Source organism: Myodes glareolus, chromosome 24 (assembly GCF_982192425.1).
Source record: "Myodes glareolus chromosome 24, mMyoGla1.1, whole genome shotgun sequence".
Lineage (NCBI taxonomy): Eukaryota > Metazoa > Chordata > Mammalia > Rodentia > Cricetidae > Myodes > Myodes glareolus.
Window position 1 is genome coordinate 48,348,686 of NC_142049.1, and position 19,913 is coordinate 48,368,598.

A 19,913-nucleotide genomic window follows, 5' to 3' on the forward strand; every position below is an offset into this window, starting at 1 on the left:
ACATCCACACATCCACTTGTCCATCCACCATCTACCTGTCCATCCACGTACATGCATCCACACATCTACTTGTCCATCCATCATCTACCTACCCATCCCCTATCCATCCACATATCTACGCATCCACACATCCACTTGTCCATCCATCATCTACCTACCCGTCCCCATCCATCCACGTATCCATGCATTCATGCATTCACACATCCACTTGTCCATCCATCATCTACCTACCCGTCCCCATCCATCCACATATCCATCCATCCACGCATTCACACATCCACTTACCCATCTGTCTTTCATCCACTTATATATCTGTTCACTCATCTTTCTACCTGTCCATCTGCCCATCTATCCAGCTGTTTAGCCATGCATTTCACTCATTCCCCTACCCACCACTCACTGGTCCACCCATTCATTCGCCCATACACCCACTGATATAGCCATTTAGCCTCCTTTGTTTGTTTGTTTTCGAGACAGGGTTTCTCTGTGTAACAGTTTTAATTGTCCTGTAGCTATCTTTTGTAGATGAGGCTGGCCTCGAACTCACAGAGACCTGCCTGTCTCTGCCTCCTGAGTGCTGGAAGTAAAGGTGTGCGCCACCACCACCCGGCTCCTTCTATCCACCTTTAATTATTAGCCATCCACCAGTCCTTTAACTATTCATTGCCACATCCGTTAACAGTTCTACCCATGTAAACTCCTTCCATCCCTCTTAAATCTCAACGCTCTGTGAGATGAGCTGGTAGGTGTGGGTTGTAAGTGAGCTGGTGGAAGAGGCTGCTGACTGGGTGGTCCCCAGAGGGAGGAAAGCAACTTGCACTAGTCCTGCAGCTGGTGGCTTTCTGTGGCTGAGGATTTAGGTCTGTGTGATGTAGTCTCTAGCATGGAATATTTCTGGGGCCTGATAGCTTATTCATGGCAGAGAGTGCTGGAGTCAAGAGCAACAAGGGGTCCAGGCCCTACCAGCAGAGGATTTGCAGACCAGGACTTTACCCTAAGAAGCAGAGTTGGGAGCACCAAGACCAGTCTGTGTTAGAGAGGCCCCCATGAGCAGGTAGGGCAGTCTGACTAGGAGAGATGAGACCAGGAGACTGCAGTGGCATTGAGCATTGATATGGCACTTGAAATGTGCTGTGTCCAAGGGGAGGCATGGCACGGCGGCTCAGGGACTGGAGGGTGATGGGGCATGAGGGGTGGATCCTGGGGTTTTGGCTTGCTGAGCAAGTTGACCTTAAGAAAGGTGGTATGGAATAGGGTGAGCAGGAAGGGTAGAGGCAGGAGGCTCTTGAGATAATTGATGCCAAGTTAAGGTATCAAAACAGGGAATTTTTTCTAAAGGGATATACACCCGTTGATCCACCAAACCATCCATCCATCCATCCATCCATCCATCCACCCATCCATCCACTCACCCATCCCTTCTTCCAACATACCCACACCATCTTCTCACACAATCTCCTCATGCACCATCCACCCATCCCTTCCCCATCCATCCATAAATAAGCAAGATCTCATCAACCATTTTTTTTCTTTTCTTTTTTTTTAATTTTGATACTTTGGAGAAAGTACAAACAATTATAGGATGGTAATAAGTCCCATTCTTGATACATTTTGTTTTTCAAAACGAAGTGGGAGGTTATCTTTGGACCTCTCTTGGTCCAGCCATCAACCTTACAGAGCGCTGGACAAGCTGAAAATGGGTACCATTTAGAACTTCTTCATGTCATTGTTAACATTGTTGTCAAGAGGGTCACTGTGACTTCAGTTTATAGATGAAGAAACACCAAGAGGACATCCGCCTGACGTCCCCACCTTTCCCCTGGGTGGACATCCGCCTGACGTCCCTCCCTTCCCCTGGGTGGACCTCCACTTGATGTGGTGTGTCATGTCCCCCGCCCCCACATCCCCCTCTCTTCCAGCATGTGGGAGCTCTGAGGCCTCAGCATACCTGGATGAGCTGCGTTTGGCTGTGGCCTGGAACCGTGTGGACATTGCCCAAAGTGAACTTTTCCGCGGGGACATCCAGTGGCGGGTGAGGGACTGAAGACCCTGCAGCAGGGTGCACTTTCCTTCCTGGCTGACTTCCTGGACACCTGTCCAGTCTTCCCTCACTTGCCTGTTCATCGCTGTACCTCTGCCCCTGACTTGCTCCTTGTCTCCCTTTCTACCCATCATCCTTCGTTTGTCCATCCACCCATCCATTCTCCCATCAGTGACGCATTTCTTGTCCCACTCCTGCCCTCGCCCCGCAGACCCGCTCCTTTCATCTGCCCATCGCCGCCCATCCACTCGCTTCCTCATCCGTCTCTCACTCTTGCCCTTCCTGCTTCACTGTGGCACTGTGCCTCTGTCTGAGTTCGCCTGGCCGTCGCTATCGGCTCATTCTGTCCCATCCTTTCCCTCACACAGTCTTTCCACCTGGAGGCCTCTCTCATGGACGCTCTGCTGAATGACCGGCCTGAGTTTGTGCGCTTGCTCGTCTCCCATGGCCTTAGCCTGGGCCACTTCCTGACGCCCTCGCGCCTGGCCCAGCTGTACAGTGCAGTGTCCCCTAACTCACTCATCCGCAGTCTCCTGGACCAGGCAGCGCACAGTGGCGGCAGCAGAATCCCACCTATGAAAGATGGGGCCATCGCGTTCCACGTGGGGCAAGTTCTGAGGACGCTGTTGGGAGAAACGTGTGCGCCGAGGTACCCTGCCAGGAATACCCGAGACTCTCAGCTGGGCCAGGACTGCAGCGAGAGCGTAAGGACCATCGGCTGAGGGTGCACGGGGCAGGGCTTTGGAAAGACGGTGTGGTAAGATGGGGAAGGCTAGTGTCTGACAGTAAGCCGAGGGGTGTGGCCAGGTTTAGCTTCTCTTTGCTTTCAGGCCCAACTACTTTTGGATTGCGCCTCGAGGCCGATGGATGTCAACTTTGAACAAGGCCCCTGGAGTGACCTGCTTATCTGGGCTTTGTTGTTGAACAGAGCCCAGATGGCCATTTATTTCTGGGAGAAGGTAAATGCTGATCTTCACCTTGGCCTCTGGAGACTGACTGACCTCTGACATCGTCACCCAGACTGCATGCTTCTCTTCTGTTGTTTGTTTTGAGGCAGGGTCGCGAATAGCCCAGGCTAGCCTTATTAGCCAAGGCTGATCTTGAACATGTGCACTATCCCTGGTTCATGTGGTGCTGAGACCCAAACCCCAAGCATTGTGCCTACCAAGCAGGCAGTACTGCCACCACCCTAGTTTTGTCTTGTTGAGACAGAGTCTGCCTGTGTAACCCAGGCTGGCCTGGACCTTGTGAGTCTCCTGCCTCAACTTCATGAATGCTACATGTGACATGCCCCCCAACTCTGAATTATTAAGAACAGTGATGATGTTGTATACAACCATTGTCTACTCCCAGAACTCCCAGAATTGCCTGTCTTCCCAGACTCAACTCAGTACCCATGAAATTAGCGCTCCCAGGGCTCCCAGCCACCTCTCAGCTATTTTGCATCTTGGGTCTGATGCTAATGACCCTGCTTGTGGCAACATGCAGCATCTGTCTGAGTGAACCCTTGGCCTCTTTCTGTCTCTCCAGGGCTCCAACTCAGTGGCCTCTGCCCTGGGGGCATGTCTCCTTCTCCGGGTGATGGCTCGCCTAGAGTGGGAGGCTGAGGAGGCTACACGGCGGAAGGACCTGGCAGCCAAGTTTGAGAGCATGAGCGTGGGTGTGTAGGGGAGGGGTATTGTGTGCACACATGGCACCCTCCACTCTCTCCTGGGTGTGTTGGGGAGGGATATTGTGAGCATGCACGGCACCCTCCACTCTCTCCTGGGTGTGTTGGGGAGGGGTATTGTGGGCACACATGGCACCCTCTACTCTCTCCTGGGTGTGTAGGGGAGGGGTATTGTGAGCACGCACGGCACCCTCCACTCTCTCCTGGGTGTGTAGGGGAGGGGTATTGTGTGCACACATGGCACCCTCCACTCTCTCCTGGGTGTGTTGGGGAGGGGTATTGTGGGCACACATGGTACCCTCCGCTCTCTCCTGGGTGTGTTGGGGAGGGATATTGTGAGCACGCACGGCACCCTCCACTCTCTCCTGGGTGTGTAGGGGAGGGGTATTGTGGGCACGCATGGCACCCTCCACTCTCACCTGTTCTCACCGGTTCCCTTGTCCTCAGACCTCTTTGGAGAATGTTACCATAACAGTGAGGAACGAGCATTTCGCCTGCTTCTTCGACGCTGTCCCCTGTGGGGAGAGGCCACCTGCCTTCAGCTTGCCATGCAGGCAGATGCCCGCTCATTCTTTGCCCAGGATGGGGTACAGGTGAGCATGTGACTCAGACAACCCTGAGTCCCACCCCTGGAATCCACTTGTCCCTAGAACAGTGTCTTGGCTAGGTGGTAGTGGCGCACGCCTTTAATCCCAGCACTCAGGAGGCAGAGGCAAGTGGCTCTCTGTGAGTTTGAGGCCAGCCTGGTCTACAAGAGCTAGTTCCAGGACAGGCTCCAAAGCTATAGAGAAACTCTGCCTCGAAAAGCAAAAGCAAAAACAAACAAACAAAAGAACGGTGGTTCTCAACCTGTGGGCTGCCACCCCTTTGGGGTGTCAAACGACCCTTTCGCAGGGGCTGCATATGAGATATTTACATTATGATTTATAACAGTGACAAAATTACAGCTATGAAGTAACTAGGAGATAACTTTAAGGCTGGGATCCCCGCACCACGAGGAACTGTGTAAAGGGTCCGGCGTTAGGAGGGCTGAGAGCCACTGCCCTGGAAAGTGGTGCCTCCCTCTCATGAGCTGTTTTTCCACAAGGAGACCCTACCTGCTACCACAGCAAGGCCTGTCTCTAACTTTTGTCCCCAGTGGTGTTGCTGCTAACAGGAAGTACCGCTTCCCACACTGGAAGTCTGTGTCACTCCCACAGGCAGTCCCGCTCCATCCAAAGGAAGTGCCACCGGTTCCCCAGGAAGTTCTCCCTACTTTTCCTGTCTCCAGTTAGTGACTCTCCTTCTCTGTGGACAATCGTCCAGCGCTTCAGACAGAGATAGGCTTTGGTTTAGGAAATCCCTCGCTGTGGAAAAGTCCTGTTCGCTCTCCACACTCTCTCCAATCCTGACAATCCAACATTTTGAAAACTGCCAGTATCGGGAATTGAGATCTGAAGGGAGCTCAGAAATCCCCTCAGTGAAGTTCAGTCCACACACCAGGAAGTCGGGTTTATCCCAACAAGAGGTCCTGCTGCCCTGCCTACTGAGCTGGCATTTCAGACGATTGCCCAGAGCCCTTCTGCTGAATACTGTTTATGTTTGTTTGGTTTTGGCCAGTCTTGCCTACGAAAAGGAGAAAATAGCAGTGCTCACTCGCTGGGGTTAAATGACCCGGTCCATGGAGAGTGCTTGACACAATGTCCGCCCTGTTAGATCAATAAAGTTGGCTGTGCTGGGCCTGGAGAAGGGGTTCACCAGTTAGGGCACTGCTGCTCTTACAGAGGACCCGAGTTTGATTCCTGCCACCCACATGGCTGCTCACAGTCGTCTGTAACCCCAGTTCTATGGGATCCGGTGCCCTCTTCTTATCTATCTGGCCACCATGCCCATAACGTTAATCCCATAGTGCTAATCCCATAGTGTTAATCCCATAGTGCTAAACTCCTGGGGCAAGAATAAGACCACTACCACAGTTTTTGAGCCAAATTTGAAGCATTTTTGTTTTATAACAAAACATAACTTCAGCCATCACAGTAGTACACAGACATGCATGCAGTGAGCCACACCCCACATGTGCATTAAAAGAAAAGTTGACTGGTCGGAGGTGGTGGGCATGCCTTTAATCCCAGCACTCGGGAGGCAGAGGCAGGTGGATCTGTGAGTTTGAGGCCACCCTGGTCTACAGAGTGAGTTCTAGGACAGCCAGGGCTACACAGAGAAACTCTGTCTAGAAAAACTGAAAAAAGAAAGGAAGGAAGGAAGGAAGGAAGGAAGGAAGGAAGGAAGGAAGGAAGGAAGGAAGAAAAACTGGCTGTTCCATTCTGCTGGTCAGCCCTGAGGAGGTTGCCTTTGACCACCGTCCCCGAACTCTGACCGTTGAGACCCCGTGCAGAAGGTCAGAGTCTCGGATTGGGTGCGGTGTGGATTCACGCACACACACCCTCACTCTCCACAGTCTGTGTGGAGATTCACTCTCTCGCGCTGGGTGCGGTGTGGCGACTCACGCGCGCACACACCCTCACTCTCCACAGTCTGTGTGGAGATTCACTCTCTCGCGCTGGGTGCGGTGTGGCGACTCACGCGCACACGCCCCCACTCTCCACAGTCTGTGTGGAGATTCGCTCTCTTGGGCTGGGTGCGGTGTGGAGACTCACGCGCACCCGCCCCCGCTCTCCACAGTCTCTGCTGACACAGAAGTGGTGGGGGGAGATGGACAACACCACCCCTATCTGGGCCCTGCTTCTCGCCTTCTTCTGCCCCCCTCTGATCTGCACCCGTCTCATCCCCTTCAGGTGAGTCCCCTGGGGTCTGGGGTTCGTCAACCCTTCCTGCGCATTGCCCTCTCACTTGGCCACCTATAGGGTCACCTAGAGGGTCTCTTCCCTGGAAACAGTGTCTGGAGGGAATGTTCTGAAAGATGAGGGCTGTTGGGCTTCTTCTCTATAGGCAATTTCTTTAGTGTTTAGGCATGGCTCTGCAGGAGGCCAGCTCACCTCTCTACACTCTTTGTGGTAAAATAAGTTTGGGTCTTTCTCAAGAACCTCTTTATTTCTCACTCTGTTCCTGCACCCCATGGCAGGAAGCCAGAGGAGGAGTCCACACAGAAGAACCCTGACTTCGACCTGGATAGCAGCATCAATGGAGCGGGTCCTGTGGGGTGAGTGACACCCCAGCACTGTGGGGTCAGGGCGCCACCGCGGGATTGTGTCGGCTTCTACTTCCCATCAGGCACTGGAGCGAGGCCTGCAGGAAGAACTGGACTTTTAGGAGAGCGCGGCTTCAGTGAGCCACTGAAGATGCTGAGGTGGTTTCTAGAAGGCCACATTCAAGGACTGATTGAAATTTGGCCCTTGGGGCCAGTGCGGTAGTCCCGCAGGTAAAGGTGCTTACCACACAAGTCAAAGGCCATGCCCAGACTCCATGATGATGGGAGAGAAACAGGTTTTTCTGATATTGGTTTTTTTGAGACAGGGTTTCTCTGTGTAGCTCTGTCTGTCCTGGAACTCCCTCTGTAGACCAGGCTGGCCTCAAACTCACAGAGATCCACCTGCCTCTGCCTCCCGAGTGCTGGGACTAAAGGCGTGCGTCACCACTGCCCAATTCTCCATGAAGAGCAGACATTTGTGATGTCTTTATGTGTAGTCTCAGTATGTGTAGGATGATGTCTAGCTTACCAAGGCCCTGAGCCAAACAAACACAAAACCTCCAGGAAAACAAAACGAAAGAGCGAGGAGCTAGCTAGGAAAATGCGTTGTCCGATCGAGCGTGAGGACCAGAGTTCAGGTTCCCAGGCCTGCAATGAACATCTGGGTGTGGCGGTGCCTGCGTGCACTGGTTCCGGGAGGCAGGGACACAAGAGTGCCTCGGTTCTGCCAGCCAGGCTGTGTGGCCGAATCATCGAGCCCTGTGATAAACATAAGACATCAGACATTGACCTCTGATCTCCTCATATCCGGGTTCTTAGTCTGGATAATAAAATAATTTAGAAATGGACTGGGAGGACGGAGAGAGGAAGCAAATCCTTTTGCCATAGGGGCATAGTGGGAAGATGGAAGGGGTAAGGGGTGCTTCAGAGAGCGAGTGAGAAGGCCCAGATCCTCAAGGAAACATTGTAGCCAAATAAACAGCACGGGAAAAGAAAAGTGTGTTTCTGAGTTAGGAGTCAGGAAATAGGGCAGAGTGCTTGTGGAGAATTAGGAGTGTTGTCCAGCAGGTGACTCAGACTCCCTGGGGTGGGGAGGACTCCAAGACCAGAGACTGGTGGACTGTGCTGCATTAACTCTTTAAACGCTTTAAGAGATTTTATTTTGTTTTTAATTATGTGTCTATGGATTTTTGTCTTTTGGGCTCTGTGCATGTGAATGCAGTTGCCTTCTGAGACCATAAGAGGGCGTTGGATCCCCTGGAACTGGAGTTATACAGGGTTCTAAGCTGCCATGTGGGTGCTGGGAATTTACAACACAAACACAGACACACCCACCCACACATGCAAGCGCACACACACATACATGTACACACATGCATGCACAGGCACTCACACACACAACTCCCCACACTGTTACCTCAAATGGAATAAGAGATAACTTATTCTAGAGCCAGATATGAATGGTCAAAGCTTGACCCCAATAAGCCCCAATAAGCCTCTCCGCCGATGCAATAATCCAAATCAGACCAAATCAAACCGAATTAGAAAAAGCCCAGGTTTAATGGATACCAGTGCTCCTGGGTGACCTTCCAGACCCGAAGAGGAAACAGAGAAGACCAGAAAACCATGTGTTTGTTTTCTGGGTTGCTGTTTAAATAGCCTGTGGGAGTGGTCTTGAGCCTCTCTGGGGAGGGGTCACTGTTTGGTGGCCTTTCTAGGAAGGTGGAGTCTGGACTGGGGCAACTTCCAGGGCAGAGGGCTTGGGATGGACCTTCCACCCTAACAGTCCAGACTCTTTGGATATATGGATGCCAGGGGCTGGGGGCTGGGGTGAAGCCTTAACCCAAACAGGCAACACTGAGCTAAGTTACTTCTATGGTCCAACGTGAAAACAGTTTCGTGGAGTTTTTATAGTAGCAAAACAAAGAAATTCATAAGTCAAGGCATTTTAAAAAATACGTTTCTACAAAGTGATTTCTGGGACAACTATGGCTACACAGAAACCTGGTCTTTAAAAAACCCCAAACCCAAAAAACACCTCCCAAAAGATAAAACAAAATAAAAAAAAAACCCATTACATGAGCGGATGGGGCAGGCAGAACGGCTCGGGTGCCATCTTACAACCTTCTTAGCTCTCTATTGATGGAAAATAGGGATTTATGACGTTAATACATTGCAACATTTGTATCTGTTTATTAGGATATGAGATCTGATACTGAAGACAAGGGGGTAAAGATAACCCAATAGAAATTAAACTATTTGGAGGCCTTTAATCCCAGCATTCAGGAGGCAGAGACAGGTGGATCTGTGAGTTCAAGACCAGCCTGGTCTACAGAGCGAGTTCCAGGACAGGGTCCAAAGCCACAGAGAAAAAGAAAGAAAGAAAGAAGGGAGGAAGGGAGGGAAGGAGGGAGGGAGGGAAGAAAGGAAAAGAAAGAGAGAAAACGGACTACCTGATAGCAGCATCCAGGCTCTGCATAGTCTCTGCTGTCTTTCTGCTTATGGCCCCTGTAGACAGCATTTTCCCAGGAATGCTCAGGTCCAGAGCTAAACCTGGTCCTACAGAAAAGCAGCCAGTGATTCGAACTCCAACCCCTTAACTTTCTTCTAAGTCACATTTCCTTTTTTAAAATTTATGCATGTGTGGCTTTGTTTGGGGGAGAGAATGGTGCACACCACCGCACGTGTGGCTTTGTTTGCGGGGAGGGGCATGGTGCACGCCACTGCATGTGTGGAGTTCTGAGGACAACCTGTAGAAGCCCGTTCTCTCCTTCTGCCTCGGGGATCAGTTTCGTGCTATTTAAGCCTGGTGGCAGATGCTTTCTTTGGAGTAGGTGACAATGCTGTGTGGTGTTTTGAGTAGTTTAGAATGACTGAGCTCTACGCAAAGGTCCCTGTGCTCACAGATCGCTAGGAAACCAAGAACGTTAAACCCACAGGGTCTTCTTCCCAATGGAGGAAATACATGTCATTTATTTATTTTATTTTCTGTTCATTGGTGTTTTACCTGCATGTATGTCCATGATGTCTGTGTAAGGGTGTCATGCCCCCTGGAACTGGAGTTACAGACAGTTGTAAGCGGCCATATGGGTGCTGGGAATGGAACCCAGGTTTTCTGGAAGAGCAGCCAGTGCTCTCAGCTGCTGAGGCATCTCTCCAGCCTCCAGGAGAGGATTTTGTTAACAACCTGGTGACCGTTTTGCCCTCTGTGGAGGCAGACCTCACCCACCTTTTATTACAGAGGCAGACCTCATCCAAATCCCCCAGAATGATTATCCCAGGCTCTTCTCTCCATTACCCATCCTTAGGGGAGATGTCACGTGTGCTCTATGGCCTGCTAACCTCTGTGCTATAGGTCTCTTATCTGGGGAGCCCACCCTCATGGTCACAAGGTAAAGAGTTCTAAGTCACACTTAAACGTTATTGTTTACCTGGAATGGGAATGCTTGGGCTGACTGATGCATGGAAACCATTTCCCAAACTGTCCTGTGTTTTGAATATGCTGGCATCGAACTGCCCGGCATTAGACTCTTCGAGGATCACTGTGTTGACACCTTTGGGGCACCCGACACATTCGGGGTGCCCTCCCTAGGGCTCAGTTCCATTCTTTAGGCCAGGAGGAGGTAGGTGGGCCTTAAAGGACTCCCAGGCCCCCACCTTTTCACGTGATTTAAAATCTAAGGAACCCCGGTTGCCTCCAAGTCCTGCAGAATACTATGTGTGGAACACTGTGCACCAAACCCTGGTTCAAGGCCTTTTTTAAAAAATATTTTCCCCTCTTTTTTTTATTGATATTTATTGAGCTCTACATTTTTCTCTGCTTCCCTCACTGCCTCTCCCCTCCACCTTCAATCCTTCCCCAAGGTCCCCATGCTCCCAATTTACTCAGGAGATCTTGTCTTTTTCTACTTTCTACTTCCCCTGTTGTCTGAGTTCTCTGGGATTGTGGTTTGTAGGCTGGCTTTCTTTGCTTTATGTTTAAAAACCACCTATGAGTGAGTACATGTGATAATTGTCTTTCTGTGTCTGGGTTACCTCACTCAAAATAATGTTTTCTAGTTCCATCCATTTTCCTGCAAAATTCAAGCTGTTGTTATTTTTTTCTGCTGTGTAGTACTCCATTGTGTAAATGTACCACTTTTTTTTTTTATCCATTCTTTGATCAAGAGGCATTTAGGTTATTTCCAGGTTCTGACTATGACAAACAAAGCTGCTATGAACATAGTTGAGCACATGTCCTTGTGGTACGATTGAGCATCCTTTGGATGTATACCAGCACCATTTGTTAAATATGCTTTCTTTTTTTCCATCTGATATTTTTTGCTTCTTTATCAAAGATCAGGTGTTTGAAGATGTGTGGATTGATATCCGGGTCTTCGATTCCATTGGTCTTCCTGTCTGTTCTTATGCCAGTACCAGGTTATTTTCAGTACTGTAGCTCTGTAGTAGAATTTGAAGTCAGGAATTGTGATGCCTAAACAATTTTTTATGATTTATTTAACTTTATTTTATGTTCATTGGTGTGAGGTTGCCGGATCCCCTGGAACAGGGGTTACAGACAGTTGTGAGCTGCCATGTGGGTGTTGGGAATTGAACCTGGGTCCTCCGGAAGAGCAGTCAGTGCTCTTAACCGCTGAGCCATCTCTCCAGCCTGGTTCAAGTCCTTTTTAAATTATAAATTTAGATTTATTTATGTTTGTTTTATGTGTATGGGTGTTCTGCTTTCCTGTGTGTCTGCATATCGTGTGTGTGCCTGGTGCCCACAGAATCAACTGGGAATGCAATTATGGACTGTGGGCTGCCATGTGAACGCTGTGAATCAAATCCAGGGGCTCTGCAAGAGCAGCTGGGACTCCTAATCCCCGGGCCATCTCTCCAGCGCAGTTAGTTTAAATACACTGCCAGCACAGAAATTCAATCCTTTTACCTGCCACTTTCTTGCCCCCAGCCCTGGGCAGCTGAGAACTCATCTCCTGACTTTATCTATAGATTTGCATGTTCTAGAAACTTCCCTGTGTGGAACTGACGCTAAAGGCTGTTTTCTCGCTGGCTTTATCCTGTTTGCATCCTCTAGCCTGGTTTCCTTCTGCTGGTTTTTAAAGACAGGCTATTGCACTCAGTGTTTCAGTTCAGTTGTTGCTGGTGTTTGTTTTTGAGACACGGTTCCCCGATATGGTCCTGTCTGGCTTGGAACTGACTGGGTAGGCAGCACTGGGGTAAAGTTGGCAGACACCATGCCCGCTTATGCTCACTTTTTGTTTTATTTCTTTGTTATTTGTTTTTCTTTGGTGTTTGCTTTGTTTCTTCACAAAGCTCAGGCTGGCATCAAACACATGGCAATCCTCCTGCCTCAGTCTCTAAAGTGTAAGGAGGCAAGAGTCGCCACACCGTCGTTCCTCCTTTCCTTCCTTCCTCACTCTATCTCAGGCCGGACTCAAACTCAGTCTCAAATGTCTTGGGTTTGCAGTGTCTTCAGGTCCCCAGAGTGCGGGGTGGTACTGTGTGGAGGTGTCCAAGGTGGGTAGCCAGTCCAGGCTCAGGGGTGGCTGAGGCTTGCTTTCTTGCAGGCCTTCAGAGCCCTCCGCGAAGGTGGCCCTGGAGAGGCGACGGCGGCCAGGACGTGCCCTCTGCGGTGGCAGCTGCTCCAAGCGCTGGTCGCACTTCTGGGGTGCTCCGGTGACCGCCTTCCTGGGCAACGTGGTCAGTTACCTGCTGTTCCTGCTGCTGTTCGCGCACGTGTTGCTGGTGGATTTCCAGCCCGCGGCGCCCGGTGCCTTCGAGCTGCTGCTGTACTTCTGGGCCTTCACGCTGCTGTGCGAAGAGCTGCGCCAGGGCCTGGGTGGCGGCTGGGGGAGCCTGGCCAGCGGCGGACCTGGGCCCGGCGAAGCTCCCCTGCGCCACCGGCTGCACCTCTACCTCTCAGATGCCTGGAACCAGTGTGACCTGCTGGCACTCACCTGCTTCCTGCTAGGCGTTGGCTGCAGGTAAGTGAGCAGCCCTGGCTAGTGAATAAGGGACCGGTAAGCGTGACTCTGTGGTACACGTGACCCAGTGGGAAAGCCCTGCCCAGAATCCCCGGGGAGGGGCTGCGCGTGGCTCAGTAGTGGAGGGCCTAGTTTATTCCCTTGGGTAATGGGCAAAGGCTACCTCCCCTTTACTGAAGCGGTCCTCAGCTGGCACACTCAGAGGTAGGCTCCTCCAGGCCACGTGAGGATGAAACAGAGTAACCTGGTATGAATGATTTATTCAAACAGAGAGGGAGATAAGCGAGTTTAGCAAACTAGTATTTCTGTTTGTCCCCGGCTTTCTTTTATGTAATTTGTGTGACATATTGTCTGAGAAGACAGGGCCAAGGCCCTGCTTCATGCAGAAAAGCCAGTGTCAAGAGCATATTTGATACATTTTTTTTTTGTTGTTGTTTTTGTTTTTCAAGACAGGGTTTCTCTGTGGCTTTAGAGCCTGTCCTGGAACTAGCTCTTGTAGACCAGGCTGGCCTCTTGATACATTTTATTAAGCACCCTTTTTTTCAAGATCTAAAAAATCTTTGCATCTTGGGAAGGAGAAACATCCTCACTTCCAGCCTAGATGGTGAATCTTCCTTTGAGCCCTCCATGGGGACACTTGGTTATTTCTATTTCTACTTTTGTTTTGTTTTTCGAGACAGGATTTTCTCTGTAGCTTTGAATTCTATCCTGGAACTAGCTCTTGTAGACCAGGCTGGCCTCGAACTCACAGAGATCCGCCTGCCTCTGCCTCCCGAGTGCTGGGATTAAAGGTGTGCGCCATCACTGCCCAGTTCTATTTCTAATTTTTACTGATGCAAAAAATAAAAGTTTACATCCCTGGTGTAAAAGGAGTGGGTCAAAGGGCACGTGAATTGGTTATATTTCTCTCTAAATAGCTTCACCCATTTGCCTGCCTGCCTGCCAGAAAGAGTCATGAGCGCCCCCATGAGGATACTCTAGGCAATGTCTGGCGCTTTGTATTGTGAAGCTGTCAATCAAATCAGATTTACAACCTTTGTCAATCTGACACCTGTAAATCTTTCATTTATGCACCTTTGACCACTCCATATTTTAGGGGCCCTCCTGTCCTCTTTTGAGACAGGGTCTCACTCTGTAGCCCAGGCTGGTATGAAACTACCTATAGAGACCAGATGGAACATGCTAGCCCACTGAGCATGTGGCTCTGGCATGCCTTGGCCTTCTCCCCATTCCCTCTGCTGTGCTGGAAACCATTAGATTGCTTTCCTAAAGTTAGTCACCACTTTCTCCTCCTGAGGCTGGCTACCAAGCTCCAGCTAGCAAAGTATTGAAGTCCAACAATCAAAAGCCCCTTTTGGTTCATCAATTAACATGCTCAATTAAATTAAACACCTCATCCCAACACAGGGTTCCCTCTTTTATCTTTTTTTATTATTTATTTATTTTTATTTTGTATACGTTGGTGTTTTGCCTGCAGATCTGTCTGTATGGAGGCATCAGATGCCCTGGAACAGGAGTTACAGACAGTTGTGAGCTGCCATGGGGGTGCTGGGAATCGAACTCTTAACCTCTGAGCCATCTCTCCAGCCCCTCCTCTTTTATCTTTATAAACCTCCGGCTGCTCATATCCCACATCTGTCTGCTCTCTATCCCGAGAGTTCTTTAATCCTGAGAGTCCTTTGTCCTCCAGGACAAAGACCCTGCCCCTCTCCCTTGCTCCCTTCCCCTTCTGCCTCATCCTCTGCCTCCTGTCTTTGTCTCTAGTTCCCTGCCCTTTCTCCCTCTGGGGCAAATAAATCTCCTTTGTGCTGAGAACTTGGTCTTGGGGATCCTTTTTTCTCAGCCTCCGCAGTGCTGGTGTGGGCATTGCAAGCTCCTAACATGATTCTTGGGGCACCACCCTCCCTCATTGTACTGACACCAAAGAAAGGTGGCGTGGTCAGAGGGTCCCTGCTTCTGCCCTGTGAGGCCTCAGCTTCATCTGAGGAGGCCACTGATCTATGTTGTGTGTGACTCAGGCTGACCCCTGGGCGATATGACTTGACTCCTCAGGTTGACCCCTGGGCTGCGTGACTTGGGCCGCACGGTCCTCTGCCTCGACTTCATGGTCTTCACACTGCGGCTGCTTCACATCTTCACGGTGAACAAGCAACTGGGACCCAAGATTGTCATCGTGAGCAAGATGGTGAGGTTGAGGAGGAGGGGCAGGGCCGGGTGTGGAGAAGGCAGAGGTCAGGGCAGAAAGGTGAGCTCTGGAAGGGAGGCCTTGCCCTCCTTTTCAGATCCTGTGGATCTGTGGGTAGGAGGTGCCAGGGAGGGGAAGGGGTGACCAGGGGAGAGGTAGGACTTTTGAGCTGGTCAGGGCCAGGAAGAGGCTGGCTTTAGAGGATGCCGAGAGTCTAAAACAAGAAGGTAGCCGGGGAACGGGGAAGGACAGGGTCATACTCAGCCCCATCTTCCTCTGTTTTCAGATGAAGGACGTATTCTTTTTCCTCTTCTTCCTCTGTGTATGGCTTGTGGCTTACGGGGTGGCCACAGAGGGGATCCTGCGGCCCCAGGACCGCAGCCTACCGAGTATCCTGCGTCGCGTCTTCTACCGTCCCTATCTGCAGATCTTTGGGCAGATTCCCCAGGAGGAAATGGATGGTAGGCAAGGGTTTTCCAGCTGTGTCTGTCTCTCAGCCTGTCTGTGTCTCTGTGTCCCAGTCCCTTCTCCCTCCCTCTATCCCTCCCGGCCTCCCTCTGCTCACTCTCGCTGTCCCCTCCCCCCCCCCCCCCCCCAGTGGCCCTCATGAATCCAGGTAACTGCTCTGCGGAGCAAGGCTCCTGGGCTTACCCAGAAGGGCCTGTCTCGGGCTTCTGCGTGTCCCAGTATGCCAACTGGCTGGTGGTGTTGCTCCTCGTCGTCTTCCTGCTGGTGGCCAACATCCTGCTGCTCAATCTGCTCATCGCCATGTTCAGGTGTGCCTGCTTTCCCTCCCAGCTCCTCCCAGTCCGAGCCTGCTCAGTATCCCATGTCCTGATTCTCACTCAGTGCTGGCCACACCCGGTGCCTCACTTGGACTTGCTGTTGTTTTTGGCATGTTTAGGCAGGGTCTCACCCTATGCCCAGGCTGGTCTTGGAATTTAGGGTAATCCTGCTCTGCTCCCCGAGTGTTAAGATGCATGGGCCACCATGCACCAAAAGCTTTTAATTTTGATGAAGTCCACTTTGTTGAATTATTATTTTTGTTGCTTGTAGTTTATTTTATTTATGTGTGTGAATATTTTGTCCGCATGCATGTGTGTGCAGCATGTGAATGCAATGCCTTCAGAAGTCAGAAGGGGACACTGGATCCTCAGGAACTGGAGTCACAGGCAGTTGTCAGCCGCTATGTAGATGCTGGGAGCTGAAGCTTGCTCCTCTGCAAGAGCAGCCAGTGCTCTGAACCCAGGCCGAGCCACCTCTCCAGCTGGATTTTGTTTTTTTTGTGGCTCATGCTCTTGCTGTCCCATGTGAGGGTCTGTTAAAAGTCCAGAGTCTAGATATGTTCTTCCAGGTTTTCTGCTAAGAGTTCGTTTGGGGTTTGAGCTCTGACTTGTGGCTCACTGACTCATTTGGAATTATTTTTGTTTGCAGTGTGAGGACAGGTTGAATTTTATTCTTTGTGTCCATTCAAGAGAGTTGATTAGAGACACTGATCTTAAGGTCCTTGTTGGAACCCCTGGACTCAGGTGGGCATGGCAAAGCAAGCCTGTTGTCCCAGCACTTGGAAGGTAGAGACAGGAGGATCAGAAGTTTAGGTTACGTGAAACCCTATATCAAAAATCAAACAAGGGCTGGAGAGATGATGGCTCAGCGGTTAAGAGCACAGGCTCCTTTAGAGAAGATTTGGGTTCCCAGCACTCACATGGCAGTTCACAACTGCCTGTAATTCCAGTTCCAGGGGATCTGACACCCCCTTCTGGCCTTTGTGAGCAGTGCACTCACATGCATGTAGGCAAAACACCTATACACATAAAAATAAATAAACCTTAAAAAAAAAACCAACCTGGGTGTGATAGTGCAAGTCTTTAATCTCAACACTCAGGAGGTAGAGGCCAGCTGATCTCTGACTTCAAGGTCAGTCTAATCTACAAAGTGAGTTCCAGAACATCCAGAGCTACAGAAAAACAAACATAAAAAAAAAACAAACCTTTGAAACCCATATCAAGTAACCAGTGTATTATTTTGAAAAACAAAGCCAGGATGGCAGGGTAGAGTTGGGGACAGCTCAGTCAGTCGGGCACTTGCCTAAGCTTGATCCCCAGAACACATGGAAAATTCCCAAGCATGATGCTGGGTTATGGTAATCCCAGTACTGGCAAGACAGAGACAGGAGAGTTTTGGAGGATTCTGCTCGGACAGGCTAGTCTAATCAGTGAGCTCCTGGCCAGCGAGAGACCCTGCTTCAAACGTATACAGTGTCCTGATGATGACATCAAGGTTATCCTTTGGGCTCCACATGCACACAATATGCATCTGTCCATATTCACACGTTCCCACACATGACTGTGTAGATAGACACTGTGCTGGACAGACGGCTCAGGAGTTAAGAGCACTTGCAGTTCACTCACGAGGATCGGAGACCCCGGCACCCTTATAGGACAAATGGCTGGAGCTCCAGGTGCAGGGGATCTCACACCTTTTCTGATCTCCACGGGCACTTGCCTACAAAACCTTTATTTCTGTCATATGTGTATGAGTGTTTGCCAGCATGTACGTGTGCACACCACCTGAGTGTAGTGCTGGCAAAGACCAGAAGAGGGCACTGGATCTTTTGAAGTGAGACAATTGTGAACTACCTCCAGTGTTCTGGGAACTGAAGCTGGGTCCTCAGCGGGAGCCAAGTGCGGTTAACTGCTGAGCCATTTCCGCAGCCCCTGACTACTTTGTCTTGTCTTATGAGACCCAGTCCTATGATCAAGGTCTTTTATTGGCCTCCAGTGACCCTTGACCTCCGACCTCCACAGCTACACCTTCAGCAAAGTACAAGACAACAGCGACCTCTACTGGAAGGCACAACGCTACAGCCTCATCCGGGAATTCCACTCCAGGCCTGCGCTGGCCCCGCCCCTTATCATCATCTCTCACGTGCGCCTTCTCATCAGGTGGCTGCGCAGGTGTCATTGGGCACCCTCCCCAGTCGTCGAACACTTCCGTGAGAATGGAGCGCGGTTTGCAAGGGGGTAGCACTCGGGAGGGGAAAGGGAAGAGAGACAGGTCGGTGATGTTCCGGTGGGGAGCGCATGGTCTGCACCCATGTGGGGGCGGGGTCTGAAGAATTTGAAGGCTTTGGGGAGGCGGTGTGGCCTCCCCATTGACTCCTGGACTTGGCCCTGCAGGTGTCTACCTCTCTAAGGAAGCAGAACGGAAGTTGCTGACTTGGGAGTCTGTGCACAAAGAGAACTTCTTATTGGCACAAGCTCGTGACAAGCGAGACAGTGACTCGGAGCGCCTGAAACGCACGTCTCAGAAGTGAGGCAGGGGCCTGAGATGCTCAGGATTCCCCGGGTGGGATGCTGATGCGCTTGCATCCTACTGGAGGTTTCAGGAGGGGTGACTCCTGCAGGTCGGCTGGACCCGGGCTCTGAGGGTCTCTCTTTCTAGGGTGGACACGGCACTGAAGCAGCTGGGACAGATTAGAGAGTATGAGCGGCGCCTGAAGGGGCTGGAGAAAGAGGTGAAGATTCGGGCATGGCAGAGTGGGAGGGGCAGGGATGGGACCGCCTGATTCCCTACACCTGCCTTGACATACCCCTTTCTTTCCAGGTCCAACACTGTACTCGCGTCCTGAGTTGGGTGGCTGAGGCCCTTAGCAGCTCTGCCTTGCTGCCTCCAGGGGGGCCACCCCCTCCAAGCCCACCTGGGTCCAAAGGTCCGTCTGTACCCTCCTCCCATTGTCCCTGGGTGCCTTGCTTGGTCTTCTGAAGGCCCTGTTGGTTCTGCTTGTGTGTGGGTCTGTGAAGTTGGTGTGAGCAAATGCATGTGGCGTCCTGGGGTGGATGTCTGATGCCTTCCTCCGTCTCCTGCCACCTGGTTCTTTGAGATAGGATCTCTTCCTGGACCCAAAGTTCTCCTGTTGGCTGGGCCAACTGGCCAGTGAGCTCTGGGAAGCGGTCGGCATCTGCCCCACTCCCTTGACTCCTGAAGCGGGTGCTGTGTTCACCCTGGCGTGCCTTTTTACATGGGAGCTGTGTTCTCGCTCCAGTTCTGTATCTCTTGGTGAGATAAAACACTCCAACCAAAAGTAACTTAGGAGATGAAGGATTCATTTGGCTTCCACTACCAGGTGGCAGTCCATCAGTGAGGGAGGCAGGGCAAGGACGGGAAGGTAGACAATGTCAGAGGTAATGCAGAGAGATCACTCACTGCCAGAGACATGTACCAGAAACCGCAGAGCGACGTTGCTTGCAGGATCACCAAGGCTTGGCAGAGCTAGCTTCCTCTTCCAGTTAGAATTCCTCAGGAACTAGTACCGCCCACAGGAGGCGGGCCCTCCTACACCAATTAACAATCAAAACAGTCCCACAGACGTGCGCGGGGGCCAGTTTGATCTAAGCAGTCCCGCAGTTGACGCTCTTCCTCTCTAGTGAAAGCTAAGCAGCTGAGCGGGAGAGCCAACTGAGCCGTTCCCAGCTGTGATCTCTGTGCTGCTCTCCCGCGGCCCTGCTCATCCCTGCTCACCGCCTCTGTCTTCTATCTCTTCTAGACTGAGTGTTCCTGGTGGATTCCTAGGTATTGGCGTCCATAGAGGCTTCATTTCCAGAGTTGGGCCCAGCCTGCCTCAATCTACACAACTGGCGGCCTTATCCTCACCATGAGTCGCATGCTCGGGGAGAGGGGGGGGGGGAGGGGCGTTGCCTGCTCAACAACCTCAGAGTGTCACCATGGGAACCCCAGCAGGCCTGGCTCCTCCCAGGAGCAGCCCCACCTTGGGTGGATCAAACTCTGAGCTGGCAACGTTGGGCTTTCCACAAGCAGAGGGGGCCAGAGGGTCCCGGGGTTACAGGGACCACAGACCCTATTCACAGCTTCCCCACAATGGGGAAAATAAAACCTTTTGATAGGAA

General features: G+C 51.2%; 1 protein-coding gene across 3 annotated transcripts in view; it reads left to right on the forward strand.

Annotated features, from left to right (window-relative positions):
* The window catches only part of Trpm4 (transient receptor potential cation channel subfamily M member 4), a 31,555-nt gene extending 11,642 nt beyond the window's left edge, over nt 1-19,913 (forward strand). For 2 of the 3 annotated variants that reach the window (XM_087901467.1, XM_087901468.1), the window contains 16 exons: nt 1,920-2,032; nt 2,410-2,745; nt 2,872-3,000; nt 3,572-3,701; nt 4,158-4,303; nt 6,372-6,484; nt 6,772-6,849; nt 12,405-12,821; nt 14,874-15,006; nt 15,293-15,467; nt 15,605-15,782; nt 17,814-18,001; nt 18,186-18,318; nt 18,451-18,523; nt 18,613-18,718; nt 19,553-19,913. In XM_087901467.1, the coding sequence (XP_087757593.1) occupies nt 1,920-2,032; nt 2,410-2,745; nt 2,872-3,000; nt 3,572-3,701; nt 4,158-4,303; nt 6,372-6,484; nt 6,772-6,849; nt 12,405-12,821; nt 14,874-15,006; nt 15,293-15,467; nt 15,605-15,782; nt 17,814-18,001; nt 18,186-18,318; nt 18,451-18,523; nt 18,613-18,718; nt 19,553-19,557 (2,453 nt within the window). In that variant the 3' untranslated portion in view covers nt 19,558-19,913. Of the gene's footprint in view, nt 1-1,919; nt 2,033-2,409; nt 2,746-2,871; nt 3,001-3,571; nt 3,702-4,157; nt 4,304-6,371; nt 6,485-6,771; nt 6,850-12,404; nt 12,822-14,873; nt 15,007-15,292; nt 15,468-15,604; nt 15,783-17,813; nt 18,002-18,185; nt 18,319-18,450; nt 18,524-18,612; nt 18,719-19,552 lie in introns of those variants that run through there. The other variant, XR_015736395.1, reaches the window with a different exon arrangement.